The sequence below is a fragment of the Daucus carota genome, chromosome 7, assembly GCF_001625215.2.
Source record: "Daucus carota subsp. sativus chromosome 7, DH1 v3.0, whole genome shotgun sequence".
Lineage (NCBI taxonomy): Eukaryota > Viridiplantae > Streptophyta > Magnoliopsida > Apiales > Apiaceae > Daucus > Daucus carota.
Genome location: NC_030387.2, coordinates 39,068,269 through 39,093,831, shown reverse-complemented (window position 1 = coordinate 39,093,831; position 25,563 = coordinate 39,068,269). Strand labels below are relative to the sequence as shown.

General features: G+C 33.4%; 1 protein-coding gene across 2 annotated transcripts in view; it reads left to right on the top strand.

Annotated features, from left to right (window-relative positions):
* LOC108195966 (serine/threonine-protein kinase ATM) overlaps positions 1-25,563 on the top strand; it is a 53,643-nt gene that overhangs the window by 3,415 nt on the left and 24,665 nt on the right. For both annotated transcript variants that reach the window (XR_010285848.1, XM_017363003.2), the window contains exons 5-43: positions 21-216; positions 726-876; positions 968-1,107; positions 1,191-1,278; positions 2,329-2,432; positions 2,946-3,044; positions 4,335-4,391; positions 4,560-4,644; positions 5,848-5,922; positions 6,471-6,512; positions 6,602-6,672; positions 7,658-7,706; positions 11,074-11,145; positions 11,644-11,799; positions 11,893-11,982; positions 12,267-12,454; positions 13,050-13,620; positions 13,728-13,799; positions 13,905-14,069; positions 14,600-14,725; positions 14,986-15,113; positions 15,254-15,407; positions 16,460-16,506; positions 16,581-16,644; positions 16,787-16,861; positions 16,967-17,086; positions 18,329-18,514; positions 19,158-19,279; positions 19,363-19,432; positions 19,518-19,645; positions 20,114-20,252; positions 20,373-20,513; positions 20,874-20,972; positions 22,265-22,311; positions 22,712-22,889; positions 23,003-23,224; positions 24,158-24,229; positions 24,568-24,637; positions 25,426-25,543. Coding sequence is in view for 1 of the 2 variants with exons in the window: in XM_017363003.2 (XP_017218492.1) it covers positions 21-216; positions 726-876; positions 968-1,107; positions 1,191-1,278; positions 2,329-2,432; positions 2,946-3,044; positions 4,335-4,391; positions 4,560-4,644; positions 5,848-5,922; positions 6,471-6,512; positions 6,602-6,672; positions 7,658-7,706; positions 11,074-11,145; positions 11,644-11,799; positions 11,893-11,982; positions 12,267-12,454; positions 13,050-13,620; positions 13,728-13,799; positions 13,905-14,069; positions 14,600-14,725; positions 14,986-15,113; positions 15,254-15,407; positions 16,460-16,506; positions 16,581-16,644; positions 16,787-16,861; positions 16,967-17,086; positions 18,329-18,514; positions 19,158-19,279; positions 19,363-19,432; positions 19,518-19,645; positions 20,114-20,252; positions 20,373-20,513; positions 20,874-20,972; positions 22,265-22,311; positions 22,712-22,889; positions 23,003-23,224; positions 24,158-24,229; positions 24,568-24,637; positions 25,426-25,543 (4,777 nt within the window). In the remaining variant the exon portion in view is untranslated. The remainder of the gene's footprint in view (positions 1-20; positions 217-725; positions 877-967; positions 1,108-1,190; positions 1,279-2,328; positions 2,433-2,945; positions 3,045-4,334; positions 4,392-4,559; positions 4,645-5,847; positions 5,923-6,470; positions 6,513-6,601; positions 6,673-7,657; positions 7,707-11,073; positions 11,146-11,643; positions 11,800-11,892; positions 11,983-12,266; positions 12,455-13,049; positions 13,621-13,727; positions 13,800-13,904; positions 14,070-14,599; positions 14,726-14,985; positions 15,114-15,253; positions 15,408-16,459; positions 16,507-16,580; positions 16,645-16,786; positions 16,862-16,966; positions 17,087-18,328; positions 18,515-19,157; positions 19,280-19,362; positions 19,433-19,517; positions 19,646-20,113; positions 20,253-20,372; positions 20,514-20,873; positions 20,973-22,264; positions 22,312-22,711; positions 22,890-23,002; positions 23,225-24,157; positions 24,230-24,567; positions 24,638-25,425; positions 25,544-25,563) is intronic.

The following is a 25,563-nucleotide window of genomic DNA, read 5'->3' as shown; positions in this document are numbered from 1 at the left end:
ATCTTTTTGATCTTTTTTAGGGTTGGTTCTTCTGTACATGGAAAAAGTGGAGACAGGTTTGGGCAGTGATGATATTGGTCAAACAAAGACAACAGAGGAAGTCGTTCGTTCTGTGCAGACGCTCCACTCGCTGCTTGACAACCCGCCTGGTGACTTCCCTGATAAACTTCAAAACGACATTGTCAAGGGTTTTGTCAGAATTTTCTTGAATGTGAGGTACAATCACCGGTAGTAGTCCTTGTTCGACTTTATGCCTACAGTCTAAGAGCCCGTTTGGCTGAGCTTATGACTTATGACTTAACGTGACTTATATGATAAGCTGGGAGCTTAAAATGTCTGTCTGGATATTTTTGACTTATTAATGACTTATGAGTTATTAAAAATATAATAATAAAAATAATAATGATTTATGGATAACCTATGTATTAAAGGTAATTTTTATTAAAAAAAAGTTTTAAAAAATTAATTCACTGAAAAAAGTACCTCAAACTAACTTCTGACTTTAGTCAGTTTCTGGCTTATTTCTAACTTTAAGTCTACTTCTGACTTACTACACAAACATACATTTTTTAATTTAAAGTCGAAAATGGCTCAAAGCCTGGGCTTTAAGCCCGGGCAAACAGGCTCTAAATCTCACAAACTGCAATGTTCAATTTCTTCATCAGTAGTTTGTCGGTCATGTTATTATTATATTATTATGCATTATATTCTCCACTCGTATGCAGGAATGAAAGCAAGATTTCACGCAAACTGATAGACTGTATCAATACATACTTGTTAAAGGATGGTCCAAACTTAGGATGCCAATCTCTGGAAATCCATCATGCTGTACAACCATTTATTTTCCAATGCTGGTCAACAATTCATGATTGCGGGGTAAAGATTTTATTTCTTATGCATTATGTAGTCATATATGATTCCATTAATTTTGTTCATGACCTTACCGTACTTGCACTTTCAATGGCAGGATTCACTTATTTTGTACGCAAGGTTACAACTGAATTTGACAAGAGGTGCTGCCGATGAGAGTCTATTATTAGAGCAACTGATGGATGTATTAGGCAAGGAACTAGATCAAACCCATACTTCTAGTACCTCTGCTCTGCGGTGAGATTTTTGTTTTCAGAGTGTATTACTTGAAAGTTGATTCAGATTTTCCACTATGTTTATGTCTTGCATCTTTTATTCAGATGTGGCACAACCAGAGACCATAAACTGGGGAACTTGACAACCTCACAACATGGTTTACTGGATCTTGCTGCTCTTGTTTTTTATCGGGTAATGAAGAATTATCAGTTGTAGTTCAGTTGTTTATTTATATATCTGTCTGTGGAATTTGTTTGGAGGCACTCAAACTGAATGCTTTTAGAAAACTTTTCATCATGTTTTCTTTTGTATTGACGCAAAGTCCTAACCTGGATTTTACATCTGCTGCAACACATTAGTTTTCCGCCCATTTTTCAAGTATACAAGTGATTAGGAGAATGCCTTGAAATTGATGGTTTAAGTACAATACTTACTCATAAATGCAATAAGTTGTGCACTCTTTAAAGTAATATAGAAAAAATCTAAAAATTATATTTAGTGGGACCTCAGAAAGAAAGGGACATCAGATGATTTACTATCTTTCATCTGATAACTCGTGTAGAAAGTGCTACATGCAAGCTTATGAGGGTGCCCAGAGTAGTTAGGAAGCTTCGAAGGTTTATTTAGGTTATCACTTGACACTTAGAATTTGCTAGTTTGTGGAATTCCGTAATATTAGTAGTACCATTTTCTGAAAGCAGCTACTAGTATAACAAATTAATTGTACTAGCTTATAACCCGTGGACAGCATGGGCAAGGTAAATAAAGTATATAATTTTATATAATTGATTTTACATGATATATAATTTTATGTTCACTTAAAAAAAATATTTGTGTTAGTTCATTATTCTTTCTTTATCCTTCTGTTAGGTCTTTCTTAGATTTTTTTTTTTCAAATTATTACCATAATCTAGTGTAAGCAATATTTTTTCATTGAAAAAAATTGTTGTGATAGTGTAACTGGACAAAAGTATAATGAGACATAGTGTAAATATTCAATTGTAATGATGGTAGTATTCTGTAATATCAATTGTTTTTTTGTTTTTTTTTGTTTGATGATTTAAGGGTTCAAATATAATTGAGGTGAGGTTGTATTTACAACCAACAAGAAACATCTGTCTCCACATTTTTTAGTGGTCCAAAAAACTCATTTATTCAAATTATTGCAAGTGGGGTGTATATATGGTAAGTATATGTTATGTATGATTAACAACTAATAACTGTTAATACCTAAAATTGTAGGCATGTGTTAATACAACAAAAGCACCAGCAGCAGAAAAAAGAGTCAGGAGGGAGCACCCTGAAGTTATACTAAAAGGCAGACTCATGAAAGGAAAGTGGTTGTGGTAAGCCTTAAATAGTTTAATTGCTTCTTACTGAATCTTTAACACAATAAAAACTTGTCCATTTTTTTCTCCTTGCCCCTCGAGAAGCCTCTAGGGAAAAGTGTTTAAATAGTATGCCATACTTAGTCTTATAATCATTATTGGCAAAAAGACTTTTTCGTTGGGTGGATTAGAGGATTCCTTTAATAGAATTTAATTCTTTATTAATTTTTAAATGTAGCATACTTTACTTTAAAGTAACTGCTTAATCTTTTAAACTTTGAACTTCATGCAAGGATGAAACCGTAATTGAATTTGTATTTTAAATTGATATGTGACTGCTTGAATTCAGGTTTCTTGACAGATCCACGATATGTTATATAGCTATATTATGACTTCTGGTCTTCCATTATTTTTATGAGTATCATGTTGCTTATTATATTTTGATTTCTTTTCTCTGTAATTCAGAGTCCAACCTTGTTTATCTGTTTGCTAGTATTACTTATTCAATTAATACAATTATTGTTATTACAGGAATGCTACATTTTGTTATATCATCCGTAATTACCGTAGGCGCCTCAGTAAGGATCTTCTTGTTAGCTGCTTTAAAGGCCTGTGTGTAAGCATTGAAAGGTATTTACGTTGGAATTTCAAAGCTGCTATTGTGTCCTTATTCAGTTCATTCATTTCCTATGCGGTATTTTTATGGCATCTCACAATTTCTTTTTCATTTGTGATACAAACATACACATCTCTTCTATAATACCATATGCAAATAGGGTTTTCTGTGGTTTGTATGGTTGGTTGTTTAACAGGGAAACCACAAAAGGAATAACGACGGTTAAATAATGTGTATTTTTAATATCCACCAAAAGCTTAAGGTCTGAATCCTGTCAACAACATGTCAAAGTTGCAGGGTTTTAACTTTATATCCCATTAACCACATATTATAGAAGTTATTTAATTTTAATTCTTCTAACAATTATTAGATTTTTGATAGTATAATCTAACAATAAATTCATTCTATGCAAATAAGATTACAAAACTAGTCAACTTATTAAATTTGAAAACTTTTAAATTTATTGAAATAAATTAGTAACAATTTAACAATATGGAATACCTTTTTATAATATTTAGATCCGTGTAACCTTGAGTTACTCACTTATACAATTATAACCAAACATGTGATAATATGTGGTCTGTTGCTATCAAGTAATTCGGGCTGAATAGAGGCTTGTATTAAAATTTAATTTTGAACTCCAAGATATTACTGATATTTATTACTCCTAACTATATACATACAGTTCTATTCACACTACGCAATTACATACTCATACATACACAAAGTTACATATAAACAATACATATGTCTATACTATATTATGATGAGTGAACACCACATTTATACTATAACAGTTTTAATCCTGTTAATCAACCAACCATACAAACCAAAGATAACCATGTTCGCTTGTAATATTTTAGTAGACATGTGTGTGTTTTTGTGTGTATATAATTATTGTAGTCTTACAAAGCCATCCTGCAGTTCTTGAGTTCATCACTTTAGTTTTGTAGATATGCTAGTACATGCATATCAAGTTATTAATTCACACCACCCACTTAATTTTACTTGTCGCTCATCTTTGTATAGTTTCACTATTTTATCACTCGTCTTTGTCATGATTTTTTATAAATGTAAATTGCTTCCTGTACAAGCCAGAGACTCTTTTTCTTGGCTTAATACTTTGTATGCCCAGCATGCAAGAATGATATGATTCCATTTTACCATCCTTTCCCATATCTATTGCAGTTCCTTTGTTGTCTTGTGTAACTTATGCTGTACTTCTGTTTAGTTTCTGTTTGTTACAACTCGAAAGATATAATTTGGACTCATGTTTCAACTTTGGAAATTGAGCTTTGTTTCAGAATAATTAATGATGCTACGAAGGAGCATGCTTATGATGATCTTTTGTGGACTCTGAGGTATGCTGCAGTAATGGTATACACTGTATACTATTTATGTTTGTAAAATATATTTAATCTGCAATTTCCTCTAATTGATAAAATAGTCAGCAGTTATGTGCTATTTATGACATCTTCCATACAACCCCTATCTACATGAGGTTTTACACGCATCTATGTGTAACGTAGGAGTTTACAGGGCCTCTCTACGGTGTTGCTTGTACCAAGTGTGGAATGGGATACTTCGTCAAGGTTATCTTTCACCGTGAGTGAGGTATGTGCACCCTTTTCTGCTGGAGTACTTGATTTTAACCTACTTCTTTTTTACATGAGTTAATTGATATTTTATATTTAGGAGAACCCTATATATTTTGAATTTACCTGTTCCGTTACATGGTTCTGACTTGTAAGATTTTGAACTTATAGTTGTCTCGATGTAGATGATCTCGACTTTTCCTTGCAGTGCTTATTATTTCTCTCAGGGATGATTTCTTGTGTTCTATGAACTCAATGCTTGTAGTTTCTGATTACAAATATGTCTACACTGTGCATTCTATGTCAGTATCATTGTGGTGGACACCAAAAATTGGTATTAAATTTTCTGTTCCTTCAAAAAATGAACGGAGGCAAATTTATTGAGAAACTGTTTGCTCATCTTCATGCCACCTTTGTTTATACTGTTTCATTGGTGTGTTAAAATATAAAAGCAGTATATATTTGGAACAAATATCTCTATCGTAAATACACGTGCTAAGAAGCAAGGATACAGGGAGAGTGAGTAATTGAGTATTACGGTGATACACGGAATTGAAAAATGTGATAATCCCGGAATTCGGGTTTTGGTGGTGGTGGTGGTGGGGGTTGTTCTACGACATGTTTAGAATCAGCAAAAAATTTATTTGATGTAATGCATGACAAAATCTATCAACAAAACTCATACTTATATAATAATCAAATTAAAAGGCCTAGATAATTTATCTATAACACGAATAATCTAAGCTACTAAGCTACCCTAAGCTAGTTACTCTGCTGACTAACATTTATACTTTGCTTTTCGGCAAACACCAATTTCTAGTACGATTTGTGAAAGAAAATACTTTAGTCATATCCCTGTGTTGGATAGGTCAGTTCAAATATGCAAGATTCTGACATGGGGATATGCTGGGTAACCCAAGTATCCCTGCTTCCTAGCTTTTGTGATTCCCATGTCTCATTTTAATCTAGTCTAAGTCTGATACTTAAAAGTGGAGTTATGCATATGCCTTACGCCATATTTTTTCTTATATTGACAAATTTATTTATGTTTTTTTTTAAGTAACAAATACTAGTATTTTGGTATTCTTTGAGCCTTTAAGCTGTTGATATGTTTTTGGTAGGATGAATTACGGATACCCCTGTGGATCCGTACTTTCTACTAGCCAGTCTAGTATTTCATGAAGTAAAGAAAAACTTTCTGATGATTGAAAACCATTCTCAGGTAGAAAAGGGTTGGCATACAATATGGAACTGTCTGATTCGTGGTTTGCCGATGTTCAGTAATGTCAATACAGTAGTAAGTGCTCCTCTTACATTATTTATTAATCTGATGTTATAGCAATTTTGTACGTATTAATATTTAAGGATCACTTCTTTTGATGTCAACATGTTATAAAGAATAAAACGTTTTGTGGCTGTGTCAGGCTTCACACGTAGACTATCGAACGAACTATATTTCGTGTTTGTTTTGTGTAAATGTCCAAAGCCTTTTTGTTCAAACTTTGTGTAAATGCTAGACTCTATTAAGTTACCATAGATTGTGGGGATCGAGGGATTTTCAACTTGAGCTGTGATTTGATCCTTGTGGTTAAATTTATTTGTATGTCGACTGCTTGGGGGAGTAAAGTTGGTTCCAGTATTAGATGGAAAAGTATGAACAATTTATCAAAGTTACAGCTACTTTTCTTTACTCGATTGTACTTTAAGAATAAAAGCGTTATTTTTCTCTGTTAATAGAAGTGGCCTCAAATGTTTATATCTGTTTCCTTATTCGACATCTTCACGAAGTTACCTTTGTGTTAACTGGGAAGTCAACTTTGGTGTTTCCTATCCTATTTTATGCAGGCAGATGCTGCTATAATCCTCCTTGGAAACATCATTTCACATGTATGATTCACTTTTCTAGTATGGTGATAGTATCTCTATACTTAACTCCTAATAATGTATGAAGCCTTCACATGGAATTTTTTGTCTAGGTTCTACCGGATACATTTACTTTATCTGAAGATATATGGGATCTTCGGTTGTTTAAAGTTTCACCATCTCCGTAAGTTTTTTATAGTCTCATGAGCAATCACTTGATGTAATAATGTATTACTGGAAGTTCTCTAGTATTGCATCTAGTCGAAAGAAATTAAAAGATATCATAATTTTTATCATTATTATTATGACATCAGTACCACTGCTAGTACTCTAAATCTTAGATGTAAAGTAATCATAATACTTCCATCCACTAATGATAATAAATATTTTTATAATCCTTGTTCATTAATATGATAAAAGAGGGAGCTTTTAGTCATTAATTATGGATTATTATCAATAATATTAGTATTTGTCAAAGATATCATAAAATGCACACACCTCACGTGATCAAACTTTACTGTGATGAAATTTATATTTTTGTTTCTTGTTCTAAATTTGTGTATATTTGTGTGTGTGTGTGTGTGTGTGTGTATCTAGGCAAATAATCAAATTAGAACATAGGTGTGATTTGGGAAGTAGAGAACCAATTTCAGCCTTAGATGTGTATATAATCATCATATTTATTTTTCTGCGTGTGTTTTATTTGTAAATTATATAATACTATGTTCTTCTGCAAAACTAAGTAGTATCTAAATTACAACTTAAAAAAAAATGGTATTCTAACATAATACATTACTTTATCATTCTTATAATTTATTTACAAAAATTAATTATATAAAAGTATATTTTACAACAAAATACATTATTATATAATGTTGTAGAAAAGCATATATTGGTTTTAAGGTTATAAATGCAGGGGAATGTGCCCCATACATGTATATACATGTACATATTATATATTTTTCTATGTATATTATATCCAACATTCTAAATAAATTCGCTACTTTTTTTATGGCACAGATGACTAATCTTTTGTTAGTGCTCTATTCGTGCGAGTCTGTTCTAGGTGGTCAAACGTAGGAATTTGATTAGCTTTGTCAGTGTTCTTTTTAAAAGTTTAGTACCATTTATTTTTAACGTCCAGTTCTTGCGTGTTTTTGTTTTTTCAGGTCTTTGTTGTGCTTCATATCTTGTTACTTCTCACAGAGAGGATCTCAAGTAAGTGAGTTGAATTTTTGTTCTGGTTTTACAATGTTGTGTCATAGTGGATGAACAACGTTGGCTTTCAACTTTGTGATAAATATAGTTGAGCGAGAGATTTTCGTATCACAGGGATATATGATTTATATATTCTAGTTGTCAGGCAAACTGGATAATCTCTTGTTACAATTTTTCATACTATTATTTTATCTAAATGATATCTTATTCAAAGTACTACCAAATGTGTATGGATTGATTTTTGACGATTACAAAAATATTGTAATATCTGTTATATAGCTCTTCCGAAGAAGTTCTAAGTGTTCCATTCGGCAATCATGGAGGTTTACATTTTTTCTCGGTGTCACTCTTATAGTCGTTTGCACATGCAACTAGATAATTGAATAATAATAATAAAATAGTACAAAAGTTGCATGACATATTGCTCTTAAACTTAGATAATTCTTTATAATCTTGGGTTCTATTCAATTTGTTTGCTTCAAAAATATTGAGAAAGGATATATAAGTCTAGTTGAACAAAGATGAAATAAGTTGTGCTCTCTTGTGACCATGCTATGTGATTTTACTTGTGGCCAGGCTATGTGATGCATCTAAGCGTGTTAGCAACAAGTAGATAAAAAGCCCATATCTAAAGTTGAGTTATATGAGGTTGTGTGAATAAACAATATAAATATTTTTAGCCTTGACGTTTAATATGTAAAAGGGTCTAATGGGATGTTAAATTAAAATGGGATCAGCCCAATTGCGATATATAATAATGAAAATAAAAAGATTGACGAATCGTTATTGTCATCTTTACTCTTCAAAGCAACACACTCAACATTTGGACATGGTTGCGACCACCGGTACACACTTATTTGGGACGACACTTATTGTTGGAAAAAACATGTAACAATTTTAAAATAGCCGCGTCGAATAGTTGGATATATGTAGGGCACTTTTAGACAAGTCCGGTAAATACCGTATAATTTCAACCTTTCTTACTTATAATGTGTTTATAGTTTATACTAAATCTTCTTCTTTCTTTCCTGCAATATGTATGTGTGTGTATGTACTGATGAGTTCATCTTTTCTTTTCTTTTGTTGGGTTGTTGTTGTCTACGGAACCTCTTGACAGCAAAACCTATCTTTTCTGTTTTTCCTGTTCTCTTGGTTGGTTGCTTTTGTCTATGGAACCTCATAGCAACAAACCCTTTCCTTTTATGTAAACTAATAGATAATATCGTAGAATTGTTTTTTATTGAACCATCCAAATTATTTTTATTATATAATTTTAGTTTAAAATATGTAGAGGTGGATCTAAATTATGTCAATAATATAATCCCTCTGTCCAACCCATAAGTTTACATTTGGGCTGGGCATGAAGCGTAAGAAAGGTGTATGAAGTTGAGGGAAAGAGGAGCAAAAGTGGGTAAAGTGGTGGGGCTATTTAATATTTAATTGCTATAGATTTGGAAAGGTGGGGAAAAGTAGTGGGTGAGATTAACTTTTCTATTATAAAAGTTTACTACTTGTAGAAAATTTTGAAATTTTAAGAATTGGACGGGACATTTAAAGAAGGAAAGTGTAAAGAATTAGATGAGACGGAAAAAAGTGTTAGTATTGGACTTTTTAAAATTGATTGAAGGTTAGTAATTAGCAATAATTTAACTTGGACCCATTAGATTAACAAAGTTTATTTTCTAAAATAACAATGAGAAGAATTATATAATATGATTGATATTCTGGGTAATTGATTTTAAATAATATAAACTCATAGTAGTTAGTAAATATTGTCTATATGTAGGCACACTATAAAATGTGGACTTCTGAAATTTAACGAATAAATTAAGATTTAATTGTTAGTCTTGTTTCATTTGCGGTAGGTAAGTTGGGGGGCCTTGGGGGCATATAAAGAACTAATACTGTGGGCCGAACATATCTAAACAATTTAAAGTTTATACCAATTATTAAATATCTTTAATAAATAGATGTGTTGACGTAAACTACATGACTATTAAAATTTGAAATCTAATGGTCAAGTGGGTTAAAAAAGGATGAACTTTCATTTTATTGATCAATGATCAACTACTACTAGTATATAGCCGGGGTAAATATAAGCCAGTGTTTAAGAATTTATTAAATTTTGCTAGGATTTAAATGCTATAGACTTTGATGATAATTATCTATATATTATATATTTGGTTCATAGTAAAAGACAACTTTTAAAACAATACAATTCTGTAAAAGTTTTTTTTTTTTGCTAAGTCTCTTCAAAAGTTTTTTTTTACCACCAAAGCTATAGTAAAGCTTAGAAATATGACTACTAATAAGGAGTTCGAAAACTTAAGTGTTTTTGCAGCGGAGAATACGAAAGCCATAAGAACGAATATGCAAGCAATCTTTCATTAGATTTTGTAGGAATCCATTCATAAGACCGATCTGAGGATATAGAGGTATGTATGTGTGGTCGTGAAGGGTCCCGATGAATATGGCAAATTGCAATAAGCCTTGCTTAAGGGCCGACTTGAGTTCGTTTTTTTATTTTTTGGCTCAAAACGTGTTTAGGTTGTTTCTGAGGCCTTGTATTCATGGTTATATATGTGTGTGTGTGTGTGTGTGTGTGTGTGTCCTTTCTTTTGGTTTCGATCTAGTTGATTATCGAACTATAATGATACATCTTTTCTCATTCTTTTTGTTCTCCTTCTAAATAAATGAATCCTGGATGCCTATTATCTGGATGTTCTACGGATTTAATAGAATTTGATATTTTTTCCTTTTCTATATAAGATTTTGCTACGTCAAGTAGTGTTGGTTTAGGGATTTTAGGATGTTTCATCAGCCTCATATAGTCATATGGATGTGGTTGAGGATATTAGGTTTAGAATAACAGAAAATAGAATATAGATCTCTAGATTTAAAATGCCCAGCTTGATATGGATAAGGACATTAGTATCAGAAAAACTAAATATTGAATTTTATTTATAAATGTAAAATCTGGAGTTGAGATAATTAAAGATACAGCTGCACTTGATGGCTTCAGACTTGTTTGTGATGGTGATACTATCCATGTCATTAACTCACCTGGCCCAACTTGAGGGAACACTTGACCTAACACGAGTACGACTGTAGCCTATTTTTGAGCATTTTTATTTGCGGCGTTTTATTCTATGGTACAATACTTGGCCACTGATTGCTTGTTGTTAACTCTTGTAACATTCGAAATGTGTTGAAACATGTCTCTGTGTCTATGAATGTTACGTGTATATGTGTTTATTTTGTCATTGTGGCCCATTATCATTTTGATTGGATTTCTTTAACATTTGCTCAATTTTCTCATAATCTTGAGTCACACGCTTAATTTTTTTCTATGATTACGTTGCTGTAGGGTGATCTGCGGGATGCCTTGCATCTCAGACAGAATCTTTTAAGAACAACGCTGTCTGTACTCACCTGGAAGGTTTGATCTAAGTCTAGTAAATTACTTTTATTCACACACACACACACACACATATTTTAATGTCATGCATGGTTCCATGATCTCGATTTTCATGATTGGAAATTACAAGTACGTACTATGTCTCTGAGAATTTCTTATAAAAAGACCTGGCCTTTACCTACATTCCTGTATCTCTATATAGCATGATTTAGTAATTCACTCATGGTCTCTACTCATAACTGCAGAAGAATAACACTAACAGCTCCAGAATTATGCGCCACGAGCTTCTATATCTCAACAAGTATTAAGTTGCTATAGGTTTAATTTCCTGAGTTGTATCTTCCATACCAAACTTATAAGGGTGAAATTAGATACTACTAACAGCCCTTACGGTACATTAGAACCAGAATATATGGTTTTTATGTGATAAGTATCTTTCTTTGTACTTTTATCTCCGATCTTTGTAGGATGTTTATTATATGAGATTGTTTAAGCTAAGAATTAATGCTTTCATTGCAGAACACCAAAATTTTCAATGAGAGGATGGTTATATATTTGCCAGCCGCTTGTTTTGCACTTTGTTCTGGGTCTGCTTCTTTCCTACAGTGCGATAGGGACTTGGCGATTCCAAACTTCTTTCTAGATGCTCTTGAAATGGAGGGTGAATTGTCGATGGTATGGACCTGTTCTGACCTCCAACCGCTAAAAAATCTATTATTTTAAACTTGTAAATTTGCTCTGTCTTGATGCTCAACTTCAATTTTGTAGGCAGAGAATCGTGATCATACTATTTGCTATGAACTGTATGCCTGCGCCCCTGAAGTTCTTGCTGAAATTAATATCGTTTCTGGGTCTAAGGTTCTGTTGTATTTTAATTCTTTTTTGCTAATAATATTACTGTCTTTATTTAATGAAAGAGTTTCATATGGATTGTGTAGTGTATTTGAGACGGGATTCGATTACAATGTGTCATACTTTGTGCAATTACTAATACCAATTATAAAAACTAAGTACTTCAAAATATCCCTATTCGAAATGAGACTCATTTGGTGTAGTGGAAGGGGAGTATCATTTGTGTACTTTTTATTAGAATGAGGTAGGTTTGCCCCTAGATTGTTAAATATCACCATTTTTGATTTTAGGCTGGGCAATTACGACCATATCAGAGCGTACGCCTTCCTCGGCAGATAAGAGATCCTCTACTCCATGAATTGGAAGACTGCATTCTTGAGGCTGTAGTGAATGAGAAAATTGAAAATTTGCTTTTATCAGATGTTTTCTTCATATCTGCTCTCTTATCGAACATCATGTACAGTTCACATATGACAAGGTTTTTCCTCTTTCTTTGATTGGGCTCATATTAGATCTTAACATTTTGTTATTAATGTCATTTCTTAGTTTGCATGTGCATTCTTTTCATATAACATGTCCTTTTATTGTAGAATTATTTTACATTTTTTTTATAATTATTTTATTTGGAATTCTAGTTTTACTCTCACTTTTAGTATAAGATTTCCAGAAAATCCCATTGCTAGCAATCAAACATTCTTTTGCTGCACAATTCAATTATATGAGCACCTCTCATTACTTTATCTCCCCGTCTATGTAGTAGTGGTGTTGCAGACTTGCAGATATATGTAGTATGTGACTGTTTCCTATTATATACGATGAAGTAGGCTGGATTTAAAAATAAAATTTAGCTTGGTATATCTAGAGGTTCCCAACTATGTTGCACGGGGATGCTTACCTGGTATCTTCCCCAAGTTTGGGGATGTCTCGGGGATTGGGACATGAGGCGGGGCTGGGGACATCCCAGAAGTTGGGTTATTTCACTGTTTCCCCAATTGAACAATGTATTTGATTCCATTTTGGTTATAAATTTACTTTGGCTTATGCAAACTAATTATATCTTTCTTTGCTTTCAGGATAAGTAAAGAAGTGTCTCCATTTCTTTCCAAAATTGGTTTCTACTTGTCAGATTTGCTTGAGTGTGCTGTTTCTATGATTCAGGAGTATTTTAACGATATTATGCACAAATATGACTCCAAATCAAGCATCGATCGTGTCAAATCCATCTTAGTTTCATTTAGAAGTTTAACTAGCTCTCCTCTATTTGGAATTTGGACAGTTCATAATGTGATTGATGTTAAGACACGTACTTCAATCAATGAATCTTTTAAGAGGTTGCTGAAGGCTCTGGCAGAGCTGTATGACAGATCTATCAGTTGCTCAGATGATCTTCAGTCCGATATAGATGTGCCAGACTCCTCTAAAACGTATGCTCCAGATTCTTCCCAAGCAAAAAGCAGAAGTAAGATTGTTGACATGGATTTGGATGGGGATGATGATGGAAATGATATTGAGGGAAGTTCGCCTGCTTCTGCTGCAAATTTGAAGTTGCACTTTGTATCTCTTATTTCAAATTTTTTCGCTGTTGTGCCAGTTGCTGCATGGGATGTCATGTTCAACCTCATGGAGAAAGAAACTGATCCAAGAGTATGCTTTTATTGGCCAAGTCTACATGAACATCTGTTCCTTCGCTAACACTCATGTTTTTTTCCCTCCAAATATATTAATTTGTTTGCTGTTTCGATTCGAAATAGGCGTTGGAAAGTCTTTTAACCAATCTTTGTCAACACCCTTACTGGTCCTCCGACAAAAAGTTATTGAACTTGGTACTTCCATCTATAAAGTACTAATTTCTTAAAATTTATATCATATATATAATTTGTATCTTTGTGTATTAATCTCTATATTTTCTTAATTCTCTCTTCTTGTAGGTTGTATCAATGACTGGTATGGTTGATATGCTAGAAGATCTAAAATTGGAGTGTCTGAATGTTGTGGTTGCCATCTCGCAGTTGTTGCAGACGCTGCAACTGTCATTGAGCACAAGTGAAAAGGATGGCAATATTTCTTTCAATGTAAACCAAAGGCTTTCTGAGGCAGGTTTTTTGTATTATTTTGCCCACTTTTGTGCATCCAGCAACAGAATGAATATTTGCACCCGGAAGCAATCAATTTTGTGCACATAGTGATAAATTCATACATATTGTCATATATTCTATATAAATGATATGAATTTAAGTCAACTGTTTAATGCTGCCATGTGTACATTTTGCTCACCTTTCTAATGTCAGATTCCTGGCCCTTACCAATTTTATAGCCAGCTTGATTTCTTGGGTGCTTAGCTGCAAACTTTTGAAGTGCAGATTATATACACGCTCTCCCCCCACCCACCCACACACATTTGTGTCTATTTGATTTTAGAATAATATGCTGATGTTGATTATTCTGTTAATTACCCTTGCTGAGCTCTATATTATTTCAATGCATTGGTGTTCATACAGTTCAGATGTAAAACACACACACACACACACACACACACACACACACACACACACTCATGACTTGAGATGACAACATGCTTATATTTGCTTAAATTGGTTTTTATTCCTGTTAATTACACTTGCAGAGCTTCATATCTCTTGGGGATCTGTTGAGAAAACTTGCAGAATATGATCTGCTTGATTGGGTTGGTCGAGTTAAGCTAGTCGATTGTATATGCAATTATATTTTATTGAAACCGCAAATTGGTCAGGTAGTCAGATTATAACATTTATATTTTACATATTTGTACGGTTCAATTTCTCAAATATTAAGAGAAACTAGAAACAATGAAAAGTCTATTTAGTTATCTGTTATAATTATGTACGTTTCAATTTCTCAAATGCAAAGAGAAACAACAAACAATGAAAAATCTATTTAGTCTTTTAGCATTTCTTTTGTTGCTGTAATGCTAATTTGTTCGATTCGTTTGGTTATTGTGTTGGATGCTTCCTGTGTTAATATTGTCGTTAGACCATGGTGGAGAAGCTGCTTGTGATGCTTCAGGATCCCGATTATCGAGTTCGGTTGAATTTGGCCAGACGAATTGGTGTTCTTTTTCAAACATGGGATGGCCATGATGAGCTCTTCCGTGATATATGGTTGGATGTCTATAACTTTGTTTTATTTCTTTTACATTTGCATTATTATTTAGATAATAAATGGGAGGGTAGTGACACTCGGTGTCTACCTGTTACTTGATACCATTACCTGCCTTTTCATTTTTTTTTGTGTGTGGCAGTTCAAATTTTGGGGTGAAGTTAGTTTCCTCGAAGGAAAGGCTTGTTACAGCAGCAGAGGTCATAAAAGCTGGTCCCTATGCTCCTCAGAAAATGGAAACTATTATTATAACCCTCATGCATTTGGCGCTTCATAGTGAAAAAATGGAGTTGGAGGTGTGTACATTTCCACTGAAGTTGATAAATAGGCCATTGCTTTCTTGATCGTAAATGGAAAATACTACAAGTCAAATTATGTAAGTAGTACCATAGGTTGAAGGGTTGGTTTTTAATGTGGCAACAGTCGAAGGGACATTTTTTAGAATTCTAACAGTAGCCACAGACTTGAAGTATGAGGTGAAGCACATCCTCACATATATGCAATCGACTACATGTTCTTAGCTGAAAAAGCTTATTTATGATAAACATGAGATAATGTTTCTTTGCAAGTAGAAATCAATTACTTTGTAAAGATGCACTTTCTTTGATTTATCCCCAAAATTCACCGCTTTAGCTGTATTGAGCTAAAAATAATGGCTGACCCTCTCTTTCAAATTATGTTGCTTTTAAACCATTCCGATTTGGTAGATGTTATTGTGTGAAACATAATATATGTAGGTAATCTTTATCATTCATTGCAACTCTGTTAATTGTATTTCTCAAAAAAGTGCATGCATCAACATTGTTTTGGTACTAATATTTTGAAGCATCTGAGTCTTCATGGTTCCTAAAGTGTACTCTATTAGTATTAAATTCTTGTAACCATAGACTTCAGTGTTAGTCGTTAAGTTATGGTTACAGAACATGGGGGACTTGGTCATGTTAAGGGGAGGTGTGCTGCGTGGTCTAATGAGATGACACATTTTGTATTGTACAAAAAAGTTGGCAGGCACTTTAAGAAGTAAATTTAGTCTCTAGGTTATGTTACCAGTGGTTTCTTGATATGTTATGTATTTTTCGGTTACAGCCCACTGCAGTTTCAGAACATTAAAGTTTTGCTTGACAATTTGATCTTTTTAAATTAAATCGTTGTTTTTTGAGTCACTGAACCGCATCAATTTTCTTTTTTGATGTAGCAGTGCTCGTGGTTATATGTTTTGTTCCTCTTTCAGACAGTCAATCTCTTTTCATTGCACCTTAACTGAGTTTACCTTTTTCTATTCTGTTTACATATATATAAACCAAAATTGCATGCTCTTGTTTACTTTTGGAAATGATTGCAATTGTAGGCAGTGTTTATAATGTGTGCCATTGCTGCAATTGATCCTTGCCAGAGGTAAACTCTTTTGCTTTTTTCTTAATGCTTTGGACTTGTATAATGGTATTTGGTAACAGCTGGTTTTATTTCAGGGAACTGATCGGTGCAGTATTAGATAATCTATCAAAAACACTGGAGTATACTACAAGATCAAAAGTAATCTTTCTATACATTGTATATTGGCCAGACTCTAATATCAGTAGATCATTTTTAAGTCACTTTTATCATAAAACACTTTGTCATTGGAGGAGATGAATCTATATGAGTCATTTGACTAAAAGATTGTTAATTTGAACAGTATGTGGAGGAACTAATTGCACATATACTGTTCTCTTGGGTTGCTTGTGGTGTGAGCTTGGCTGCTCTTATTGAGGTGATATGTTTTTCTTTTCTTTGTACTTGGTTACAAATTTTTAGAGGGTGACAACAGGTACTATTCAAGCAGTGCTTAATATGTTGCTCGTAATTGTTTGCACAGACACGAGGTCTTTTTGTCTGGAATGTGGAGCCTATTAATTTCATTCAATATTGTTGCCCATGGCTTCTTCCAGCTTTGATGGTTCATGGGGACACCGTTAACCTAAATTGGGTTGCTAAGGTAGCTTCTATTCTTGTCTTTGACAATTTATGTTTTGAGAGGTTTGCATATATGTGAAATTTCCTCTCATAAGTTTTAACCAGTCTTCTAGGTTGTTCCATCGGCTTTCCTTGATTCTAGGAATCATTTATAATTCTCGAATGACAGTTCTAAAAAGTTGGTTATGTGTGTGGTTTCTAAATTATTTAAATATTTTACGTGCAAACTGCTAAGTGTTTGTAGTTTAAGTTACTATGATATTATTTGGCTGGTGTAAAAATATGTATAAAAACTCAGTGTTTTCTTCTTTGGTAAAAGGATGATAGCATTACTTTTTTACTTCTGAAATTGGTTAATTCGCTTTGATATGATATTTTATTTCTTATTCTTTTGCAAATGCGTTGCTCAATCAACCATTTAAACACTTGCCCATAAATAAGATCATACTTTTTTTGACGTAAAACAGTTCTATAATTATATCGTACTACACCACCTTTACATGTGAGCGGAGTAATGATTAATTAATTTTTATGTACCAGATGCATTTTTTGTGGGTAAATCTTTTCAACTCTTTCCTCTCGCTTGTTTACCTATTACGTGTTTATATCTGTTTGTTTGACATCAGATGTCGCACATCACAAGATTGGCTGTTACCACGTCGAATCTTCTAACTTCATAGAACTCTGAATGGTCAGATATTAGTTGTTCTTTAGATAACTTGGACTATGGCTAGCTTCTTGACAGAACCTGATTTTGTTGTTTTAATTTCTATTCTTTCTTCCCTTCCCTGCGTACTTGGATATAATATATACATTCGGTTGTCTGTCTTTAATATCCTCATGCCATAGTTTTTTGATTAATGTTATAATTTGTTGAATCATAATTATTTTAGGGACATAATAGTGTAGGCAAACCTAGCGCTGATTACTTAGTTTTGTTAAAGAGGGCCTTTTTAAGAGAATATGAATATAATTATATTAGTTTATGTGTTCTCACATGTCACTAAACAATCAAACTTCATAATTCAAAGAAAGATAAATGAAAAACATATGAATAATTAAATAAGATAGCCAATGTTAATAAGCGTCTGTCTTTACAATGTCTGAATTAATACTTTAAGGACACTTTGTTCTTTGACTTTCTCATTTTCCGTTTTTTATTCGTTTTTTTAGTAAAAAATAATTCTTATTTGAATTATTCACCAGTTTGCAATTTTCTGCTGCTTCGTAATTATATTGGCTCTCACAATCATTATGTTTTCAGGTAGCTCGTAAGTCGTCCGCTGATCTGGTTAGAATACATTTTGTGCCGATCTTTTCAGTTTGTATGGCACTCCATTGCAGTAAGAATTCTGGCTGGGAAAGTGGTGCAGCTTTGATTCAGAGCTCAATTTTGAGTATTGCTGAGATGTCTGAGAGTGAAAGAGACCAACTTATTAAGAAGCATATGGTCTGCTTCTCTTTTTAATTAACACATCCATTTATTTGTTTTTTTGCATTGAACATACCTTCAATATTTCAATTCTAATTTATTTGATGTATTTAAGCAATCCATGGCAAATTATATGTTTGGCTTTTGGTTTACGTATAACCTAACAAATACTTTTTCTACAAGGTTCCATATAATTTATTTTACGATCGAATAAAAGCAAGGTTTCGAGGTGATGGTTGAATTGAGGTAGACTATGTTCTCCAATGAAATAAAACACAAAGTACAGTGAATTGTTATTTTTTGTATTGTTGTATTTATTGTTATAATTGCTAATATTGATATCGTTATCATTATTGTCTTCGTCGTTGTCATCATCATCATCATCATCATTATTTTTCTAAGGTCTGATTAAAGAAAATTTTGCATTTTCATGTGGGGTTAGTCAAAGTTGTCTGAACTCTTTTTGTCTTAGCAATATTTTGTTATATCTTGTTATGTGGTCAAATTTGTAAAGATAAATTATTTTCTCACATGAGTAGATCTGTCTTAGTGGAGAAGCCTATGGCTTTTTGTTTGTGTATTTTTGTGGCTTGTTTTCATGTTTGCATTTCCAAAATTTCTTTCCTTCTCTCTAACACCAACATAATTTTATCTCTTGCAGGTTTCTATAGTTAGCAATATATTATCTCTTGCGTCTTGTGCATCGAACCCTGCCCTTCCTTCTTTCTCTAAGGACACTGTTGTGGATGCTATAAGAACAGTTGTTGATGGATTTCTTGAGACGTGCATTACTGTTACCAATACTTTCTATTTATGCTTAATTTGTCCAGGGAGGTATCTATAAGTTTCTTCTTTCTTTATTATAGGGAGCAATGTGCTAGGGATTTTGGCGTTCTTGACAAGATCAATATATTTCGTCCAGATAGAGTTTTCATGGTGATGCCTTCTTTTTATAAAACATCTATATGTTTAAAATTAATTCCGGTGAAGTATTTTTGATGATTTGTGTAAAAAATTGCAGTTTATAGTTGAATTGCATTACAAGGTAACTGCAGCTGTTCATCCTAGGCATAAGAGTAACAGGCTGGCGGGAATTGAGGTTCTTCTCATTATTCTTGGAAAACGAGCTTCAGTTTCAAGCACCTCAAGGCAAGTATACACAGAAAAGCATTTATATTTATTTGACTCGGATCAGTAATGGTTAATAATAGGAATGACACTTTCTCTAGTTCTCCATGGTTTTGTGCAACGGTCAAGTGCCTTGTATGTTGATATTGGCATTACAAATGGTCAACTGCCTTGTATGTTGACATTGACATTACAAATGGTCAACTGCCTTGTATGTTGATATTGACATTACAAATGTGTGTTAGTTTTGAAAATCCGTGACTCTTCGAGCTGTTATTGTTTGCTTTCACTGATATCATTACAATACCCACTTAAGATTCTTTTAGATATTGAATTTCCATGTGTTCTCTATATTGACATGAATATATTAGTGATAACACATGCTGTCAAGCTATTCCTAATACACTCTCAAGTATAGTTTTCCGGCTGTTGTGGAATATATGTGTTCACATAACTTGCAAATCTCACTCTAGTTATGTACTTTTGCAGTTACCTTTTCAACATGGTGGGGCAATTCATTAGTTGTCATGCTATTCAAGACCAGTGTTGTAGCATCATATCTACAATGCTTAAAATTTCTAGTCCAGCTCATAAAGATATCACTAGAATGCTAGGCGAACAACTTCAGGTCTGTTAGATGCCATTACCAGTGCTTTGTAGTACTATATATATATGTATATGATATATGTATTCTATTTTATTTGTTTCAACCCTTTACCAACTTGAGTGTGGCTGGTATCTGGAGCAGTTTCTGGTATCCAAGTTGGTCGAGTGTTGCATTCCATCTGGTACAAGTGATCAATTTTCTACCAGCCAATCATCTCAAGTCATGTCGCTGCTCCATCAACTCACTGTGGAGTCTGATCCATCTTTGCATGACTACATAAGAGTAAGTCTCTGCCTTCTTACCTCTAGAGATGGGTCTCAATTTTCACGTGTCAGGAATGCTTGAGTTGCTAGATATGCTTTTATGTTTATTACAAAAGGCTGATATTTTTGCCATGTTTTTTTTGGAGAACTGTGATGCGGGGGTAGGATTACTGATTCTAGAGAATTATGAATTTACGATCACCAGTCTACCACTTTGACAAATATGTTTATCTGAAGAAAAATCAAATTCATTATAAACAATTGGCGAATTACCCCATTATACCAAACTGTATTGAATATGATTGTGCTATGCCTTATTTTTCCTATGATTTCTGTACAGAGGCTTATCTCTTCCCTGCTCATGAATGCTTTGTTTCAGGAACTGCAACCTTTCCCCGAAATAGATTTATTTGATACTATTCGAAGCTTCCACCAGAAATTATCTCAAAATTACTCACCAAGAGATCACCTACTCAAGGTAAGACCATCACATTGTAGGTTGTCCTATACGATTTGATACTAGCATCTTGTTCTTGTTTCTGTACATTTTTTTCTTGAAAATTCATAGCCTTGTATCTTATCTCTTGTACTACTGATTACTGACTCCGTGCTCTAGCTAGAAAAATATAAAAAAACTATAACTATAAAGGATCAACAAAATTAGTGGTAATGTATCAAAATGATGCATAATAAATGTATATGCATTTGAATATTATATGTTGCTATAAAATAATGTATATGCATATGAATATTATATGTTGCTATTAAATAATTAACAAAATTGTAAAGACTTATATGCATGATGCTCCATATTGAATATGAATTCAAATATGTTCAGTAGGTTTAGTACAGTATTACACTCCATAAGTATCATTGAATTCCTTTAAGAAGAAAATAATTTGGGATGTGATACTGTAAGACTCCAGTCCCACATTATAGAGTGGGGAGACTTTAGTTCAGTTTATAAGCATGACTACCATATGCACCAACGAATCATGATCTTTTGTGGGGCTGTGGGGGATTGTGAATTACCCAAGTTGCATTTGGGTCGGTGTATTTTGGCCTATTTTCAGACTCGGAATTCGGGATTTGACCCATGTTGTCACAAATACCATGTCAAAACTTCTTTTATCAAACTCCTCACAGTTCTAACAATATGATATTATTCTTAAAATTCCAGTCGTATATACAAGTTATATACAATCAGTTGCTGGTTTACAATCTATAAATGAAAGATTGCATGCATTATCATTTACATTTTGTAATTTGGTCGGAAACTTTGTAATAACCTAGTATATCTATTTTCTTCGTATATCATCTATGTGTTTATAGTTGTTAGTAGTAAATTTTATTAATTATGTAAGTGAATGTGAGATATATAGCCTGAGTCATTTATAAATGACATTTAATTCTTTATTATAAATTAATTTAAGACATGCATTGTATTTTGAAAAATATTAAACTAGTCCATTCTTGGCATGAAATTGATAATAACTTATTTGTACAAAAATTACTTGTTGAAGTTATGAATATAACTTTAAGTGACAAGACTTACTTTTGTGGTCAGCATAACGAGCCAATAGTTTGTATTGAAATTAAGACGTGTAGAGTTTTTGTAGGGTGGAAGATATGTGATGTGCTAATTGATACGAGGATAACTTAATTTTGAAAGAAAAATGATGTGCTAGTAATGATCAAATTTATTTTATTTCCTTATGATGGGAGTATTTTTTTCATGTTCTGTTTACTAAGTATTTGCTTTTTCTCCAGCTTGTGAGGAGATCTTGGCACCTTCCACCAAAATTTCTACTATGCAGGTGCTCAATATTTCTCATTAAGCATGCAAGCAAATATCTTTTTTATAATCACTTTTTTGTCTTATTTAATTATATGATCTTCATCTTAGCGTCTTTGGTGCTAAGGGCCAACTTTTCCCTTTTTTTCAGTTAATTTATTGCTGAGTAATTAATTCCGATTCTGATAAAATTGGTGATGTAGTTGTACAGAGAGGCTTCTTGCTTTCACTATATACTATGTTAGTAAACAAGTTGATTTAGGATTTTCTGGAGAACTTTTTTTGCTGATAAAAAATGATGGCAGTTAAAAATTTAGAATATAACCAGGGGCAATAATTAGGGGGAAACTTTACACTTGTATTATCTTTGACTTATGATCTCCTTATTTAACTGGCTTGACCTATTAGGTTTTTCTTAACAGCCTCCAAGCGTTGCACAGAAAATTGTTCATGGGATATGGCACAAATTCAGGTATATATGATGAAACATATTGGCATTCTGACAACGAAATTGCGCGTGCAGTCTGGACTCTTGTCCACATCAGCAGTTTGGACTATGCAAATAGTTTTGGAGATCTGGTGTCTGATTTCATTTCAAAGGTACTCTTATCTTGGGGATTTACTTCTAATAATGTTTATGTTTTGGCTCTAACTATGCAGTGTAAAAAAATATAGTTTATCCATCTAAAAACTTTTTTGTTATTATTGTGAAGGTTGGCATTGGAGATCCGCATCGTGTTGTTTTCCACCTTCCCGGTGAATCTAGCCGTGTACATGTTTTTGGACAACTCAATTGTGACACCTCTAGCGGGAAAATTTTTCAGAATGAGCCTGGGATATCTGAGGAACTTCTGAAGTCTGTTTTGAGGCTTCTGAGAAAGTACCTTATGGATGATTCTGTTGACATTATAGATATGACATCGCAGGTGTTGCGAGTGAGTTTCTGTATCTTGTTAATACTCCTTATTTATTTACTGTTTTTGTTGCAAGTACTTGACGTGTTCTTTCAAATTACTAAGCCCCACTTGCATAAGTACATTAGTTTTTACGATGCAAGTTATAAATCATGTTTCCATTCGAAAGAAACCCAGATTGTCCGGACATTAGATCATCACAGTCAAGGAATTTAATACTTGTATTCAGCTCTCAGCATTTGATTGAGTGCGCATGCTAATTGAATATCTTAGCGGCCATTTTTCTTACGTTATTAACATTCAGACAAGTAGTCGATTCCACTATACATCTGATGCTCCTCCATACTGCTGATTGGGGGATAGGGTGGCATTATAATTTGTGTGTGTGCGTGGGGGGGGGGGGGTATAAAGTGGTTCGGGTACATGAGTTATTATTTGCCTTTTCTCTTTCTGCTGGTGATGCAAATGCAACTCTCAACCTGTTGTTTTTACAAGTATATTGTTGGGTCACACGACACTTGGAAGGCAATTACACATTAATTAACCACATGTTTTGAGGAGGGACTTGAGTATTGCATGGTAATTTCATTCATCAGTTTAGTAGACTGATCCAAATTCTATTTTTGCCTACATGGAGACTCAGTTTGTTTCTAATTTCCAAACCTGTGTGTTTACCAGTTATGCATTTGGAGAAGTTTATTCCGGATATCTGTTTGTATTAGTTTTAGAGGTTTCTGCATTAGTAGATCATTCCTGATATGATAAACGACAAATGCTATTTGTCATGGCTGTTGCTGCTGCTGTACAGCAGTTAAAGTTCTAAGCTTTTGTTTAAATTTGTTGGTGGCAGGAGCTGAATGTTTAAGCATCTTACAGCTGTTCCACAATTCTCATGTTATTACATGGTTACTCTGTCATAATTGTTATATTAATTAACACATTATAATCAACCAGGGAATACTTTCAACTGAAAGAGGACAGCAAGCTTTACGATCATTTGATTCCAACGAGCGATCCCTTATTGAGGTAGCAGCATCCTTCAGTTTTACTTCAACTGTTTATCTTTCAAGTTATCAAATAGGATTAGGAGAAATTCTCCAAACTCTGATGGGTGTCGGACAAGGTAATTCTTAGATTTGCCAGGTGTATGTGCACATGAACTTAGAGCCGGGGTGGTTTTTCAAATTGAAGCATTTTATTTTATCGGTCCTGGGTCAGGGGTGTCGTCTATTGTTTGACATTTATTTCTCTGTGATATCTCCAGTATACTACCTTAAAAAAAAATGACATCTCTATATTTGTACTGGATAATAGGGCACTGTGATATGTTGTCGTTCAGATAACTAATTATATAATTTCTGTAGGTTCACTCTAAAGGTGTTAATCTGGAGCTGGTACAAAAATCCGTGCTGGAACTGGACAGAAAATTCGACGGTAGGACATGTTTTTTTCCAGCTTAGTACTTTGCTAGTTATGTTATCACAAGGATGATATTTACGGTTCAATACAAATTGTTTCGCTGCTGCAATATGTTGCTTTATATCTTTTATATCCTGTGCAAAAATCATGAGACTATATGAGTGTTTTGCATAGCGTAAGGACTTGCTGATGTGGTTATGGATGCAATGTTCTTTTGTCCATTTTTCCAACTCTGTATCAGTCTCCCACTCAGACAATATTATATAGGTAGTTTATAGACTGTCTTTTGTGCAGCTAGTTAATTCGTAGATGTTTTTAGGGTATATGTTGTATTTATCACAGTAAAATTAAGTAACAGCACAAAGCTCTAGTCTCCCCCCCTTCTCCGCCCTCTCAGTTTAACCAGGTTTGACTTTTACATTCTCATTACTCATGCTATTCTTAGGCACTTCTAGATATGGTTGCTTTGATTTTATATCCATGATGCAAACTATGCTGATTATACAAGAGTATCTAGATCTATAAGTTTCTGATCCTCTTCACAAGTATTTTCTTATTACTCTGGTATTCTAAAAGTATATTTATGATTACACCATTAATTTATTCAGTCTAATGCTATTCATATGTGTAGCAAATGTTACTCATCCCACGAGTGCTGGTGCAATGTACCCAGTACTTTAGAACTGTTGATAATTTCAAAGATCTGAAATTTTTCAAGTGTTGTTATTTTATTATTCAGTCTAATGATTATGTATGGGCATTGGGCAATGCTTTGAATGCATTCTGACTTGTCTATGATGCAGCTGATGAAATTTCAGTAAAGAAGTCTGATATATGGAAAACTCATGGAAAATCATTTGAGTCATGGATCTGCTCACTTGTTCATGCACTCATTGGTTATTGTGATGACATTATTCTTAGGTATTCACCTTCTTTAGGGG